Source organism: Heterodontus francisci, chromosome 19, assembly GCF_036365525.1.
Source record: "Heterodontus francisci isolate sHetFra1 chromosome 19, sHetFra1.hap1, whole genome shotgun sequence".
Taxonomy (NCBI): Eukaryota; Metazoa; Chordata; class Chondrichthyes; order Heterodontiformes; family Heterodontidae; genus Heterodontus; species Heterodontus francisci.
Window position 1 is genome coordinate 24,028,122 of NC_090389.1, and position 16,044 is coordinate 24,044,165.

General features: G+C 44.8%; 1 protein-coding gene across 5 annotated transcripts in view; it reads left to right on the top strand.

Moving 5' to 3' along the window:
* The first annotated feature begins 5,013 nt into the window (after positions 1 to 5,013).
* The window catches only part of edem1 (ER degradation enhancer, mannosidase alpha-like 1), a 75,971-nt gene continuing 64,940 nt past the window's right edge, over positions 5,014 to 16,044 (top strand). For 2 of the 5 annotated variants that reach the window (XM_068051468.1, XM_068051470.1), the window contains exons 1-2: positions 5,015 to 5,578; positions 11,834 to 11,906. In XM_068051468.1, the coding sequence (XP_067907569.1) occupies positions 5,103 to 5,578; positions 11,834 to 11,906 (549 nt within the window). In that variant the 5' untranslated portion in view covers positions 5,015 to 5,102. Of the gene's footprint in view, positions 5,579 to 11,833; positions 11,907 to 16,044 lie in introns of all 5 variants that reach the window. The other 3 variants (XM_068051466.1, XM_068051467.1, XM_068051469.1) reach the window with 3 other exon arrangements.

Here is a 16,044-nt window from a genome sequence, read left to right on the forward strand (position 1 = left end):
TCCTGTGGTTGGGTTTGACATCCTCCCCTGTCCCAACAGAGCAATTAGGGTGTCAGATTTTGTTAGTGTGTGTAAAATTATTTTTATCCTCTTGAACTGTGGAAAAACACGAGGCATTTTCTCCTTCCAAATTTGGGTTGTGTCTGGAGAGAGTGTTTTGAGCTGTTCATAGGGTGAAGTAATTATGATCAGTAATGGTGGAAACTATTTGATGTGTTCAAGTATGAGCATTGCACAAGATTGTAGAGTATTGCTTCTGATTTTTAAAAAAAAGAATATATAGCGTATCACATGAGCCTGGTGACGGCTCTGAAGCATCTTGAGCTGCTCCATAAACTGGTAATCTATGTTGTAGTGGAACAGGGTGGAGTCTGTTTCTGATCATTAAATCCCAGTTACTACAAAGAATGCACGAGTTTTATTTTTGAAGTTTGGTGCAGGATGTTGAACACCAGATATAAGTTATCTGAATGAAGCTGCTGTATATGTTTAGCAAACTATTTTCAACATGAAGGATGCAATATTTTGTAGAGAGAAATGGAAGCACGTTAGTGGGGGACCGGGTGCTCTTGATGCAGTTACTGGGAACAGAAAAATTTGATTTCCTAAATGCTGTTTCTTGCTGTATAAAATTCCACAATTGTATAATTAATCAGGATAAATATAGTTGCAATGTGAACATTTACTAACTGCACATTTAAAAACTGGTGTATTTTCCTCATAATTGAATTTCATTGATTTTAAACTGTCTTGTCTTGTGCAATATTTCCTATTCATTCTTGTCCAAAAGTTCCAGGTAATTGCCCTAAAAATCATTTTGGCCTACGCAAAGCAATATAACAATGCTTTCTTCAGTTTTAGAAATGGAGAGTATTATGAAAGTGAAATAAAATGTATGTTTCTCTCTTGCATGTAAAAATCTGAATCGGAGAAGTTGAATAGTGCTGATCCAGCAGTAGACCGTGTGAAAACTGGCTTAAGATTTAGTGCATCTTGTGCTGCAGAGGCTAGTCAGAAAATCTTTGGAGAAGAGTACATCTTGCATTACAAAGGAACACTTTCTCAACTTTTTGTTGTAGAAAAGATTGAGGAAAGGCATGATGCAGTTAATTGAAAGGATGAGGCATAGATGGACAGTTGACTCGGAATATTAAACTAGAAAGGCAGCTTTAATGATCCTCAAGTGAGAAATTGGAATCTGATTTTTTTCTGCTATCTTGAACATTCTTAATGGATTCCCCCAGAAAAAGTAGTTAATGGTATTAAAGGAACTGGATAAGTACCTCAATCAGCTTGGCTCTGCCAGTTCCGAAGAAGGGTCACTGACCCGAAACGTTAACTCTGCTTCTCTTTCCACAGATGCTGCCAGACCTGCTGAGTGGGTTCCAGCATTTCTTGTTTTTATTTCTGCCTGGACTATGCCCATTAAGAACAGATGCGAGACTGGTTGACAATTCTGGAGTTCTGCTTGACAAGGGAGTATTTATGTCAACTTTTCTGCAGGGGATAAAACATGGAGGCCTGTGCTAGAGTAGGAGTGGGATTCATGGACCTTGTTCCATACTTTTGTATAGTCTCCAATCTGTAAGCAAAAGTTTCCCCAAATTGGGACTAATGGTTTATATGACATCTTATTTACCCATTTAGATGTAACTCAATCTTAAAACGAATGCAGACTATAGAAAATGAAGTGTTTGCTTTAATTCCAGTTAATGAAAGGTTATTTCCATCTCCAAGCTGAAGTGGGCTTGAAATAAATTATCCTGCCAGTCCTACAAAACTTGAGGTTGAGGCTTATTTTGTCTGTGATTGCTGTGACAGCATTATGGGATTAATCTCGCTTCTCAAGCATGAAGAGTTTGACGCATGCAGGCTAAAGCCAGACGGAGACTCTTGGGATAAACTACTTTTTCTTTTGTTCTAATCCTTTTGCTCACTAGTTTCATATATATAAAAACTTGAGAAACACTTTCGCCATTGCTTCAAATGACTATGAATAGCTCCTCTTGGTGAAGCAGACCTAGACGATGAGGTTCTTCATCACTTCCAAAGTGCCAGCCCAGCCTTCGGCAGACTGGGGTAGAATGTATTTGAGGAGCAGGATCTCAAACCTGAGACTAAGATCATGGTTTACTGGGAAACGGTGATCGCTGTGCTCCTACGTGCTTCTGAGACTTGGACAACCTGCAGCAGGCACCTCAAAGCACTGGAGTACCACCAGAGGTACCTCCGCAAGATCATCCAAATCCAGTGGCCAGAAAGGTGGTCCAATAGCAGCATCCCCTCTCAAGCCAACCTGCCCTATAAGAAAGTTAATCAACCAAACCAGCTCCACTGGGTGGGACATGTAGTTTGCTTGCCTGAGACCAGACTCCTGAAGCAACTGTTCTCAGAATTTGATCCCAGGAGAACAGCGGAAACGCTTTAGAGATGTCCTCAAAGCATCCCTGAAGAGATCAAACATCCCCATTGATTGGTGGGAGTCCCTGGCTCATGAAGGCATCATATATCTTGAGAGACTTGGGAACATATGGAGGAGAAGTCGAGGTGTCGGAGGGAGCACACAAACCTCCAAACTACTCTGCCTGACCCTTTGAGCGCCACCTGCCCCTTGTGGCAAAGTCTGCAGATCACACATTGGACTAGGCAGCCGATGCAACCCATTGAACTGGAGTGGAAGCAAGTCCTCAATCCTGAGGGACTGCCTAAGAAGAAGCTAATATAGATATTTGCACAAACTCCTCTGATGCTCTTATAAACATCACTTTAGATAATTTATCTCTCATTACTTCTAGCCACAAAGGAATGCACAATATTACAAATGATGCCAAATAGTCATAGAATTATACAGAAGGAGGCCATCCAGCCCATAGTTCTTTCAAACAGCCAGCAAAGACAATGTAGTTAGCTTCACTTCCATGCTCTATGTCCATTGCCCTGAAAACTGCTCCTTTTCAAGTATTTAATCCAATTCCCCTTTAAAAGTTACCATTGAATCTGTATTCACCTTTTCAGGTAGTGTATGACAGATCAGAACTCAAACAATTTCTTCTTTCGTCCTGGCTTTTTGCCAGTTATCATGCTCTGTTGTATATAAATCAGACCTCTAATGGCTCCCAGGTTGAAATGCAATGAGTGGATTCACTGCAAACACTCGAGGGAGCTGGATGAGTTCCTGGTTGAGGCTGGTATCACTGCATGCAGAGTAGGTGAGGTGCCTCATGGTCACCAGTCTCCTGAAATTTTTTGGATCAGCTTTGGGGAATCGATGATTCTAGAATTCTTTTGTTCCTGAATTGGCCTAGGTTTTTTGCCTTTTCAGGTGATTGTGGCTGCTGTTTGGGAGTATTTGGCAGTGGTCAGATAGATCAGCTGGTCTCTTGACCTGATTAATTTTTATGTTCATGCGATAGGGTTAGATGATGGGTGGGGTCATGTGTAGCATAAACATTGGCATAGACAGGTTAGGCTGAGTGGCCTATTTCTGTGCTGTACATTAACATTCTATTTTGTCATTCTTTTGGGACTCTCTCTCTTGGACTTTTTTCTCTTCCGCCTGTGGTTTGGCATCTGGAGGTAAACAACCATGATGGGATAGTAATATCTCCAAATCAGCATGATGCATGATTTGGAGGGGATGTTTCCATACCCTCCTAGGTGGGTTTTGGAGTGCTGCCAAAGGAACAGGTTGCTGCTGTGCATCCCTGCAAGTAGTACACAATAGTGGTAGATGCTTAGGTTAGTGGGTGAATTGCCAATCAAGCAAATTGCTTTGTTGGGGATGGTGCTGATTTTGAATATTGCAGCTATCCCCCTCCAGGCAATTAAGTATTCAACATACTTCTGCCTTGTAGGTGGTTGAGAAGTTTGAGAGTTCAGACATAATCACAGAAGTGTTAGTCCAGAAGGAGGCCATTGTTTCTGCAGTGGCTGTCCGAATGAGCAATTCACCTAGGGCCGTTTCCTCTGCCTTTAACTTAATAGCCATGGTACTTATATGGCTGGTCCTGTTGAGTTTCTAGTAATTGTAATATTGAGTTAAGGAGAGGTGGGTAGGCTCTTTAGTCTACGAGAACAGAAAGCTTTCCCATTAATATCGTTCAACTTTCCTGTTACTTTGCCTTGATTGTCCTGAGGTGAGTTCTGATTGCTTTATCTATACTGAAAATTAATTGAAAACCAAGAGTTGCATTTATTTAGTTCCTTACAGAGCACGTTAGGACCCTTTTCCTTGGGGAAGGGTGAGAGATGATTTGATAGAGGTATTCAAAATCACGAGGCGTCCGGTCAGAGCAGGTACAAAGAAACTGTTTTCATTTGTGAAAGGATCGAGAACAAGGGGCCGCAGATTTAAAGTGATAGATAAGAGAAGCAGAAGTGACATGAAAAACTTTTTCACGCAGCGAGTGCATTGCCTGAGCAAGTGCTGGAGGCAGGTTCAATGGAAGCATTCAACCGGCAATTAGACTGTTATTTAAAAGGAAGAACGTGTAGGGTTATGGGGAGAAGGTGGGGGAATGGCCTTAAGTGAATTGCGCTTTTGGAGAAGTTGTGTAGACATGATGGCCCGAAGACCTTCCTTCTGCACTCTAACAATGGTTAAAGAGTGCAGCTGCAATTGAGTGAATGTGCTGTTGGAAGAGGGTAGCCAGTTTGTACACATCAAGATTCCATAAACAACTAGGGGTAAACATTGGCTTGACATTGAAGCTTTTTGAAAGAGCTGCAGTTATACAATATGTCTGGTAGTATCTGTAACGTTAACGTTTCAAGGTTGTGGTTTACAATTTCAGTTGCATGTCTCATTAAAAAGCAGACCTCCTGGAAACGGGCCGTTGAGTGTCAGTGCGGCGGGCGTTATCCCCGCCTCTCTGCCAACGTCTGACCAATAGGATAAACCTAGTCACGTTAACCATTAGACAGAGAGCTAGATGGACCAATCAAGGGCCAGCACGTTGAATCTCTGCCCAATGAGCGGCGGGAGGGGTCGGGGCAGAGGTCAAGGGGCGGGCACTGGGAATTGGCCCACACCCCGCCTGTTTTCCCGAGCGTTTCGGTGAAGCGATGTGGCTGCAGCAGCGGACGGCACTGTTGGTGTGAGAATGCAATGGCGTTCGATAGTGTTGGGCCTCCTGCTGCTGCGGCTGGGCCTCCACCTGACTCTCTGGCTCCTCTTCGGCTTCGGGCCCAGCCTGGGTTTCTACCAAAACTTGGTGCCATTCCGGCTCGGGTTCAGTATGGTTCGAGAGGCCGAGGTCCAGGCCAGGGCCGCCAAGAACCCGTCCTGGTTCGACCAGGCCTGGATGAAGCGACAGACGGCGGGTGGCGACCCCATGGTGTGTAAGAGGCGGCCGCCTATGGCCTCCAGCCCCGCCGGCCCCGGCTATAATTTTCTGGACAGTTTCGGCGAGTACAGCCGGAGGTATAGCACCTTCCCCGAGCCGCAGCGCCGTCGCATGAAGGAGGCTGCCCTGCGCATGTTCTATTTCGGCTATGAGAACTACATGGAGCACGCCTTCCCTCAGGATGAGCTCAACCCCATCGACTGTCGGGGCCGCGGGCCGGACCGGGACAACCCGTGAGTGGAGAGGGTGTGTGTGGGGGAGAGGGAGGGTGGGTGTATGGGGGTGGGGTTAGAGAGAGAGAGGGCGTATGGGGGGGGGGGGGGAACAGAGAGGGTGTATTGGGGGTGGGGGGGAGAGAGAGAGAGGGCATATGGGGGGTGGGGGGGGAGAGAGAGGGCGTATGGGGGGTGGCGGGGGGGGGAAGAGTGGGTGGTTGGGGGGGGGAAGAGTGGGTGTATGGGGGGTTGGGGGGGGAAGAGTGGGTGTATGGGGGGGTGGGGTGGGGAAGAGTGGGTGTATGGGGGTTGGGGGGGGAAGAGTGGGTGTATGGGGGTTGGGGGGGGAAGAGTGGGTGTATGGGGGTTGGGGGGGGGGAGAGTGGGTGTATGGGGGTTGGGGGGGGGGAGAGTGGGTGTATGGGGGTTGGGGGGGGAAGAGTGGGTGTATGGGGGTTGGGGGGGGGAAGAGTGGGTGTATGGGGGTTGGGGGGGGGAAGAGTGGGTGTATGGGGGTTGGGGGGGGGAAGAGTGGGTGTATGGGGGTTTGGGGGGGGGAAGAGTGGGTGTATGGGGGTTTGGGGGGGGGGAAGAGTGGGTGTATGGGGGTTGGGGGGGGGAAGAGTGGGTGTATGGGGGTTTGGGGGGGGGAAGAGTGGGTGTATGGGGGTTTGGGGGGGGGAAGAGTGGGTGTATGGGGGTTTGGGGGGGGGAAGAGTGGGTGTATGGGGGTTTGGGGGGGGAAGAGTGGGTGTATGGGGGTTTGGGGGGGGGAAGAGTGGGTGTATGGGGGTTTGGGGGGGGGAAGAGTGGGTGTATGGGGGTTTGGGGGGGGAAGAGTGGGTGTATGGGGGTTTGGGGGGGGGAAGAGTGGGGGTTTGGGGGGGGAAGAGTGGGGGTTTGGGGGGGGGAAGAGTGGGTGTATGGGGGTTTGGGGGGGGGAAGAGTGGGGGTTTGGGGGGGGGAAGAGTGGGTGTATGGGGGTTTGAGGGGGGGGGGAAGAGTGGGTGTATGGGTTTGGGGGGGGGGGGAAGAGTGGGTGTATTGGTGGGTTGGGGGGGGAAGAGTGGGTGTATGGGGGTTTGGGGGGGGGAAGAGTGGGTGTATGGGGGTTTGGGGGGGGGGGAAGAGTGGGTGTATGGGGGTTTGGGGGGGGGGAAGAGTGGGTGTATGGGGGTTTGAGGGGGGGGGGAAGAGTGGGTGTATGGGTTTGGGGGGGGAAGAGTGGGTGTATTAGTGGGTTGGGGGGGGAAGAGTGGGTGTATTGGTGGGTTGGGGGGGGAGTGGGTGTATTGGGGGGTGAAGAGTGGGTGGATGAAGAGTGGGTGGTTGGGGGGGTGAAGAGTGGGTGTATGGGGGGGTTGGGGGGTGAAGAGTGGGTGGTTGGGGGGTGAAGAGTGGGTGGTTGGGGGGTGAAGAGTGGGTGGTTGGGGGGTGAAGAGTGGGTGTATGGGGGGTGGGGTGGGGAAGAGTGGGTGTATGGGGGGTGGGGTGGGGAAGAGTGGGTGTATGGGGGGGGGAGTGGGTGTATGGGGGGTTGGGGGGGGGGAAGAGTGGGGGGTTGGGGGGGGAAGAGTGGGGGGTTGGGGGGGGGAAGAGTGGGTGTATGGGTTTGGGGGGGGGGGAAGAGTGGGTGTATGGGTTTGGGGGGGGGAAGAGTGGGTGTGTTGGGGGGGGGGAAGAGTGGGTGTATGGGGGGTTGGGGGGGGGAAAGAGTGGGTGTATGGGTTTGGGGGGGGAAGAGTGGGTGTATGGGTTTGGGGGGGGGAAGAGTGGGTGTATTGGTGGGTTGGGGGGGGGAAGAGTGGGTGTATTGGTGGGTTGGGGGGGGGTGGGTGTGTTGGGGGGGTGAGGAGTGGGTAGAGGGGGTGTGTGGGGTGGGGTGGGGAGAGGGGGTGTGTGGGGTGGGGTGGGGAGAGGGGGTGTGGTGGGGGGGAGGCAGCGGTTGTGTGGGGTGAGGGAGAGGGTGTGTGGGGTTTGGGGGGGGAGAGGGGGTGTGGGGTGGGAGAGGGGTTGGGGTGGGGGGGGAGAGGGGGTGTGTGGGTTGGGGTGGGGGGGGAGGGAGGGTCAGGGGGTGAAGGGGTACAAAGATCAGGGTGGGGAAGGCAGTGAGGGGGCAGGGCGGGTTAGGGTGCAGGGCTGGGGAAGTTGATGAGGGGGCAGGGCAAAAGGTCAGGATGAAGGGGAGCCGGGTGAAGTATCAGTGTGAGGGAGGTGGGTTGGATGAAGAGAGTTGTGATAGACTGCATCAGAGTGCTTTTCTCTCTGTGGTTTAAAGTAGCTTGTTAATCTTCTCCCATCAAAGCGAGGAGCCCGGCTTTCAGTGTCATTGTGCCCACTGAGTGATTTTGGGGCTTGTTCCGCATCTACGGTGGACTTCCAGCCAGTTTGGCACAACCTTTTTCTTCAGATGAAACTTTTCAGTTGTACCCTCCTTGGAAAGCGGGAAGTCGTTTGTAATTAGAAGAAATGTAGTATTCCTTTTAATATTTTGATTTTTAAGTTCCATGCATTCTATGTGCCACCTGCTGCCCACATTAAAAGAGGTTGCAGGTACTGAGTTAATAGCCAGAGACAGTAAATATCATGATTGTGCTAGCATTATTAACGGGACTAAGACTGCAAAATTTAGGTAATCAGTATCTGAAAGAGGACAGAAGGGGGCGTGTGGCAGGACAGCATTCCCAATGTTATCCGGTATTTTCTTCTTTAGGATACTGATGTTTCTGCTGTGTACAGCACGTTATTTCTCGCACTTTATACAGCTTTGATTTTAGATATGCAGTTCGTACCAGAGCTGTTAGTTTGTGATTTATTTCAGCTGTAAATTAGTAGAAAATGCCAACAAGCTGTTAGCTGTGCTATAGGTTACAAAACTGTATTCAGCTTTCAGTAGACAGCTAATGCTGATGTAGTCTCTTTTGTGGTAAGACCCAACATTCAGTTTTGTTTGCATGAACATTTCAACATATACTTGCCGCATGAATTGAAACAGGCAAATGCAAATCCTGCTCGTGCTACATTCAATGGAGATCCCATTACATTTTTAATAACGCAAGTAGGGAGACATGATCCAATTGCGAATGTGTAAATAAGGATTTATAGCAGTGATGTCATGTTCCTGACTCCTTAGTGTTATTTTTTGAGTGTTTACATGCAGAAATTTGAGATTAAAAAAAAAATTCACCGAACCCTTTTTGATTGGTAAATCTTAGGCCTGTCTGAACTGTAAAAAACATGAAGGAATTCAGCTTTCTGAATAACTGAAATAACTAAGGTTAAACTTGCAGTTTTTGACCCTCCTTTTCCCTGTTTCTTTGTGGATTCCTTGTTCTGCTTGCTGTAATTTGTTTTGCAGATCAGTCTTCAAATAGAGGATTGCAGCAACATAAAAGTAGAATCAAAATGAAAGAACTTTAGTTTTGCATTGTGTTTGGAAAAATAACAAATATAATCTATAATGTCAAATGTACAATTGTGCAATGAATTATGAATCAAACAATTATGGTCTGGCTTAGAATGAGATGTTCAAAATAAAGCATATATTGTATTATGAATGTTTAATTTCAGCTTTTATTGATAAGGAAAATTAATTTTTTGTCATTTGAATTCTTAATAAAGTACATGTACTTTTGTTGAACTTCAGTTGTATTCAACGAATTAATTGTAAAAGTAACTCCTGTCTTCCCTCTAACCCCCACAGAAATAGGGAGAAAGCTTTCTTGCAGCCTGCCACACAAGCAGTAACTTTGAGGTCATGTTTTCATGTGGGTACTTGACTTACTACTGACGATTTTTAACAGTTAGTGAAACTGAGTAAAATGCAGAGACTGTCTTTGCAGTTGTTTTCCCCAAGGTCGTAGTTAAACAGTGTTTACCGTGACTTGACAATGCCATTCTGTCCTGTCCAAAAGGTGCTGTTAAAAATGATTAAATAGTAAAGTACATGATTTAACTGAAAGAAGTCACATTAAGTTAGAAAACTGAATTCATGAGAAGGGAGTTCAGGCAAATAGCTTAGATACATTTAAGGGGAAGCTAGATAAATACGAGGGGAAAAAAGGAATAGGTTATGAGATTGAGTTAGATGAAGAGGGGTGGGAGGAGGCTGTTGAACATGGACCTGTTGGGTTGAATAGCCTATTTCCGTGCTGTACCTTCTATATAATGTTATGTAAAATGCTTGAAACACTTAGGTCATGCAGCCATGGTGGAGAGAAATGGTTAATGCTTTCAGGTCGGTGAGCTTTTTTTCAGAACTGGAGAAGAAAAATATAGTTCATTTTGATTTAATATTTCATACAGTTGTCCTGAGCCATAAACACATCTCCATTCGAAACTCTTACTATAGTTTTACCAAATGTTTCTGGATTAGTTAATGTAGATTAAAAATGTTACTGATTTTTGAAAGTCAAATTAGCATGCCTAATGTACTGGGAGGATTTGGGTGTTCAACTGAGTCAAGTTTACAGACGAAATACAGAATGGAATTCCACAGAACTGGTCATTTTTTGGCAGAAAGTTACACAGTATCTGAATTCCTTGGTGCACGTCAATAGTGCTTCATGGATCAGAAAATAACCAATTTACAGATGCAGCAGCCAGTACAATAGTATGATGCATAACAAAAATAGGAAATAGTGGAAGCTCTCAGCAGATTCGGCAGCATCTATGAGAATAACCAAGTTAACGTTTCAAGTGTGGACATTTATCAAAACTGCATTTTGACAAATGATGCACACCCGACTTGTTTAACTCATTTGGTGTCTCCATGGATGCTGCTGATTTGCTTAGCATGTTCTGTGTGTGTTGGATTTCCAGCATTTGCAGATTTTTGCTTTTCAGTATAAGTGCACTATTTCTTGATTTCACTTCTTTAAAAAAAACACTTTAAAATGGAATGCAGCTTCAGAACATAAATATGACTATGGACCAGCTAGTATATTTTGAAAACCTAATTTCATACTGCCATGCGTTTCTGAAGTTTAAATAAAAAAGATAATCCTCAGACAGAGAAAATTCCTGCAAGATTGCTTAAGAATGTGTTGCAGAAATAGCACTTGACTTAATTGCCGTTTCTGAATAGTTTATTTGTATTGTGTGCTCAATATGCATTTTAATAGCACTCCAGAAAAAGATTTTTTTTTTATTTCCAAAATATACTTTATTCATAAAAATCTGTAAAAATTACATTGCCAAACAGTTTCAAAACAGCACCAAAAAATACAAGCATTGCAAGGGAGATCAGTTTCCTTCAATACTGTCATGAGTTTCTTCCCAACCCTTCCGTTTCACAATTGTCATGTCAATTACAGTTTTACATTTACAGCAATTGAGAATATTAACGATACAGTTCGAGGGGTATTGTTCAAATACAAAAAGCAAGCAAACTGAAAAAATGCTTCCCCCTCCCCAGCACAGCTCTACGTGGCATCTTTAAGTTAGAATTTCTTTACAAGAGAACTTAACTTTCAGCTCCTCTTTACAGTTTGTGGGTTATTACGGTAATGCAACATACTGGATTTTTGTGTGCCTGCATGCACAAGTTCCTTAATTTGAATTACGGTGCAGATCCTTCTGCGAACACTTGAAAAATGACTCATTACGATCTTACACACCAGTTGTGATGGTTTGCAGGCACATGCCATCTGAAGAACATATGAAATAGAAGCAGCAGTAGGCCATTCTGCCTTTCAAACCTGCTCCACCATTTAATAAGATATGCACTTGCAGTGCTGTAACCTACAAGGCTACGGATCAAGAGCTGGAAAGAGGGGTTAGGCAGGATGGTCACTTGTCAGCTGGCATGGCCATGATGGGACAAATGACTGCCTTCTGTGCTGTAAATTTTTGATTCATGGCTGATCGTCTACCTCAGCTCCACCTTCCTGACTTTGACTTTGTTCTACTCACCACAATAGTAACGGAGTTCTGATTGTAGCTGTTAATTAAAGAAAGCAAACTCTTCTGTTTCTTTCCCCACCCATGAAGCATTCGTATTGACATTGGTGCATATTTAGATTATGAAATGGGTATTTATGTAATTATTTAAAGTTAGGCCAGCTCTGTTCAGTTAGTTTGCAGAACCAGACTGCACATAGATAACGCAACCTTTGTCACAGTTGTCATAAGGAGGAGGCTTGAGGGTTTTATTTGGTATCCATGTAACATTTGACCAACGATGACTAACCCCATTCTTAATCGCAATCATTAAAATTTGGGTGAATTTTGTTTTGTTTTTGGAACTTTTAATTGATTTTGTTTTCCTTCTAGTTCAAACATAAACATTAATGATGTCCTTGGGAACTATTCTTTAACACTGATTGATGCACTTGATACACTAGCGGTGAGTGACATGTTTAGTAATTGCTTCTCTCAGTGGGACTTTGCATTCTTTTTATTGAGTGTTCGTTTCAGTTGTGCAAGTTTCTTGTTTTTCCAAACTAATTTTGTATAGAACCTTAATTTTTTTTGTGTAGAAAGATCTTCTATAATCTGTTTTAGCTACATGAGGTGATTTGGAAATTTGTATGTTGGATATAAATCTTCTGAAATCCATTATATTATCCAGTTTTGTTTGTCTTCAAATTCTTTCACTAAGAAATTTCTGTGTGCGCGTACTCTGGTGACATCGTCTTGTTTTACTGATTGAGCAAAATGACCAAGATTGTTTGGACCATGTTCTGTTTCCTTGTGAATGTGAAATTCTGCATTAATGAAACCTGAGTTTGATAGCCCAAATGCATATGAACAAATAAAGTGTACAGTTAAAATTTTCTCCATTTTTCTTGGCAGTATTTTTGTGCTCGTCTTTGCCATCCACGTTCCTTTTTGTGTCAGGAGACAATTATTTTCAGGATGCAATGCTGCTTTGACACTCAGAAATGCAAATTTATATTTTCAGAAAAATACAGTATATGAATAAGAATGTTTGATTATATATTTCACAAACTTACCATGCCATTTACTCATTAACTTCTCAAGGACCAATACAACAATTTCCAAACACAACTTGGTGGTGATGTCCTCTTTTTTTCCTAATTTTTTCTTACTTTTCCTTTCTGCCTCTCCTCTCTCTCCTCTTTTTCTTAATTTCATTGGTTAAGGAGATAAACCATTGGACCAGATGGTCACGAGATCCCATATTCACCAATGATGTCAACGCGCTGTTATCAATTCTCATTATGGTGCAAAATTGATACGATCGGCAGGGCGAGGTTAAAAATCTGATTCATGCGTTCACTGCAAAATGCGCTGCTCCTGCAATTTTTGGGCCAGTAAGAAATCTTTTGCTAAAAGGGACCAAATTAACAGGAAATGCTTTGGGTTATTTTTTAGCTACAGATCACACTGTTTGCAACAATAGCCAAGAAATGGTTGTTCGAAATTTGGTGCAGTCCCTTCAACAGCGGAGTGAGTGTTGTGGGAAATAAGATTGTCTTTTAAATAAAATGACTTGACCAGTTGAGTTTGAAGTTTCTTTTTGTGTATTGGGGGTGGGGTATTGCTGCATTGGGGGGGGGGTGGTCAAAGAGGGAACAACCTTCACATTTTTAAAGATGGAGAAACAATAATTGAAGTCATAATCTTGCAGCAGTGAGGTTATAATGTTCAGAATAACAATGGTATTAATTTGAACTTTCAATGGTTTGTCCATACAGTTCAAGGCACAAAATATTATGTAGTTGTGAAATACCGAGGGAGCCACGCTAAGATCATGGCTACTAAAAGAAGTTGTTCTACTGTAAAAGTGACATGTTTTCATACCTACTATACAAAATCCTTGTAATAACCTAACTATTTAGATGGAATGTGTCAAAAGTGAATAATCTGATTCTGCTTGTATAGATTTGTTCTCTGTTGTCTTTGATGGGCCACAGTAATATTATTGACCTGTATGTATTCATCCATGTACATAACTTCCCCAAACTCATAAAGGACTTTGAGGTAATCCCTGATGATCTAACTTATTGAGTATAGATTTGTTACTGTTGATCAGCTTAATTTGCATTACAACGGTATGTAAGGAGATTATTAATTATTAGTGATTAATTCTAAATTTGTGGTCACGTTCAGTATTCTTCTAGCGGTATTCAATTCGAAGCAGCAAACAGGGTAGCTATATATTACTGCAAAATTGTAATACAGAAAGTGATGGTATTGGTTGTCTCCTTACCTAAGGAAAGATATACTTGCCATAGAGGGAGTGCAATGAAGGTTCACCAAGCTAATTCCTGGGATGGAGGGATTGTCCGATGAGGAAAGGTTAAATAGACTGGGCCTTTATTCTCAAGTTTAGAAGAATGAGAGGTGATCTCATTCAAACGTACAGAATTCTTACAAGGCTCGACAGGGTTGATGCAGGAAGGATTTTTCCCTGGCTGGGGAGTCCAGAACCAGGGGACACAGTCTCAGAATAAGGGGCAGGCCATGTAGGACTGAGATAAGGAGGAATTTCTTCACCCAGAGGGTGGTGAATCTTTGGAATTCTCTGACCCAGATGGGCTGTGGAGGCATTGAGTATGTTCAAGACTGAGATCGATAGATTTCTACATATTAAAAACATCAAAGGATTTGGGGATAGTGCAGGAAAATGGTGTTGAAGTAGATAATCAGCCACAATCTCATTGAATGGCGGAGCAGGCTCGAAGGGCCGAGTGGCCTACTCCTCCTAATTAATATGTTCGTGTATATATAAGCTGAACTGATTACTCCACATTTCCACCTACCTCCGATAACCTTTCACCTCCTTGCCTATCAAGAATCTATCTACCTCTGCCTGAAAAATATTCAAAGACTCTGTTTCCATCACCTTTTAAGGAAGAGAATTCTAAAGACTCACGACCCTCTGAGAGAAAACATTTCTCCTCATCTCTGTCTTAAATGGGCAGCCCCTTATTTTTAAAACAGTGACCCCAAGTTCTAGATTCTCCCACAAGGGGAAACATCCTTTCCACACCACCCTGTTCTTAGTTATTTGCGCTTTGAGTAATCTTAGCTACTGGCAAATGTGTCGATCTGCTGTCAGCTGCAGTTAGAAATATAAACTGCACTTAATGCTGCTTAATGTGAGGAGCGGCAGCAGATACCTAGTTTTTCTCATGACCTAACAAACTGAGCTTATTGGTTTTACAGTGGAAATGTAAATGGAGGAAGTACCAACAGGATAGTATAGTGCTGTGCGATGCAAGTCCACAGTCTGGCCTGAACTGCCTGGGAGAGGGTATTCTTCCAGTACTTGGATGAGATATGTCATGAAGTCCAGTTGTTATATTGCCTTTTTAAAAAAAATAGTCCCGGAGCTCGCTGGTGCGCTCAAAGCATTCCAAGTTTACCATCTGGAAGTAGAGTTGTGTGTTTACATATGAGCAGAAAGCACACGTGCTCTCCTGGTCTCAAGTAGGAAGTATGTTGGGTACTGCAAGATTAGAGTAGATTTTGTAAAGATATGATAAAAGCAGCTTTAATATGTTATGCAGGTGTTGAGATAAACTGATGACATTGTGCATCAATATGGTATAAAACTTAGCACGGGGTTATCCAACCTTCAGGCGTGGAGAGCCGCATTACAATTTTTGACTTACATGGGCCAGTGAGACAATTTCAGAAAGATAAAGGCATCAGAAATTTATCTTGCTATTAATTGAAACAACAAATATACATTTTTGTGAAGAAGCTTTAAATGAGAAGACTAATTTATTGACTTAGTTTCTCTTCACTATGTGGGACACTGATTTAGTGAGATACCTGGCATTTTTTTGTTTGCACAGCAATGTTTGTCCTACAGTTGTAGCAATGCCGAGTATTCTGGATAGATGTCATTCCGCAAGGAGTCACTCTTCCTCTCTCTGTTTCTCCCTCTGTGTTGGTCCCCCCCCCCAACCCTTCTTTGTGTCATCCACAGTCAATGTGTCCGCCGTGTCTCTCTCTCTCTCTCCCCCCGTCTCTCTCTCTCTCTCCCCCCGTCTCTCTCTCTCTCCCCCCGTCTCTCTCTCTCTCTCCCCCCGTCTCTCTCTCTCTCTCCCCCGTCTCTCTCTCTCTCTCCCCCCGTCTCTCTCTCTCTCTCCCCCGTCTCTCTCTCTCTCTCCCCCGTCTCTCTCTCTCCCCCCGTCTCTCTCTCTCCCCCCGTCTCTCTCTCTCTCTCCCCCCGTCTCTCTCTCTCTCTCCCCCGTCTCTCTCTCTCTCTCCCCCCGTCTCTCTCTCTCTCTCCCCCCGTCTCTCTCTCTCTCTCCCCCCGTCTCTCTCTCTCTCTCCCCCCGTCTCTCTCTCTCTCTCCCCCCGTCTCTCTCTCTCTCTCCCCCCGTCTCTCTCTCTCTCTCCCCCCGTCTCTCTCTCTCTCTCCCCCCGTCTCTCTCTCTCTCTCCCCCCGTCTCTCTCTCTCTCTCCCCCCGTCTCTCTCTCTCTCTCCCCCCGTCTCTCTCTCTCTCTCCCCCCGTCTCTCTCTCTCTCTCCCCCCGTCTCTCTCTCTCTCTCCCCCCGTCTCT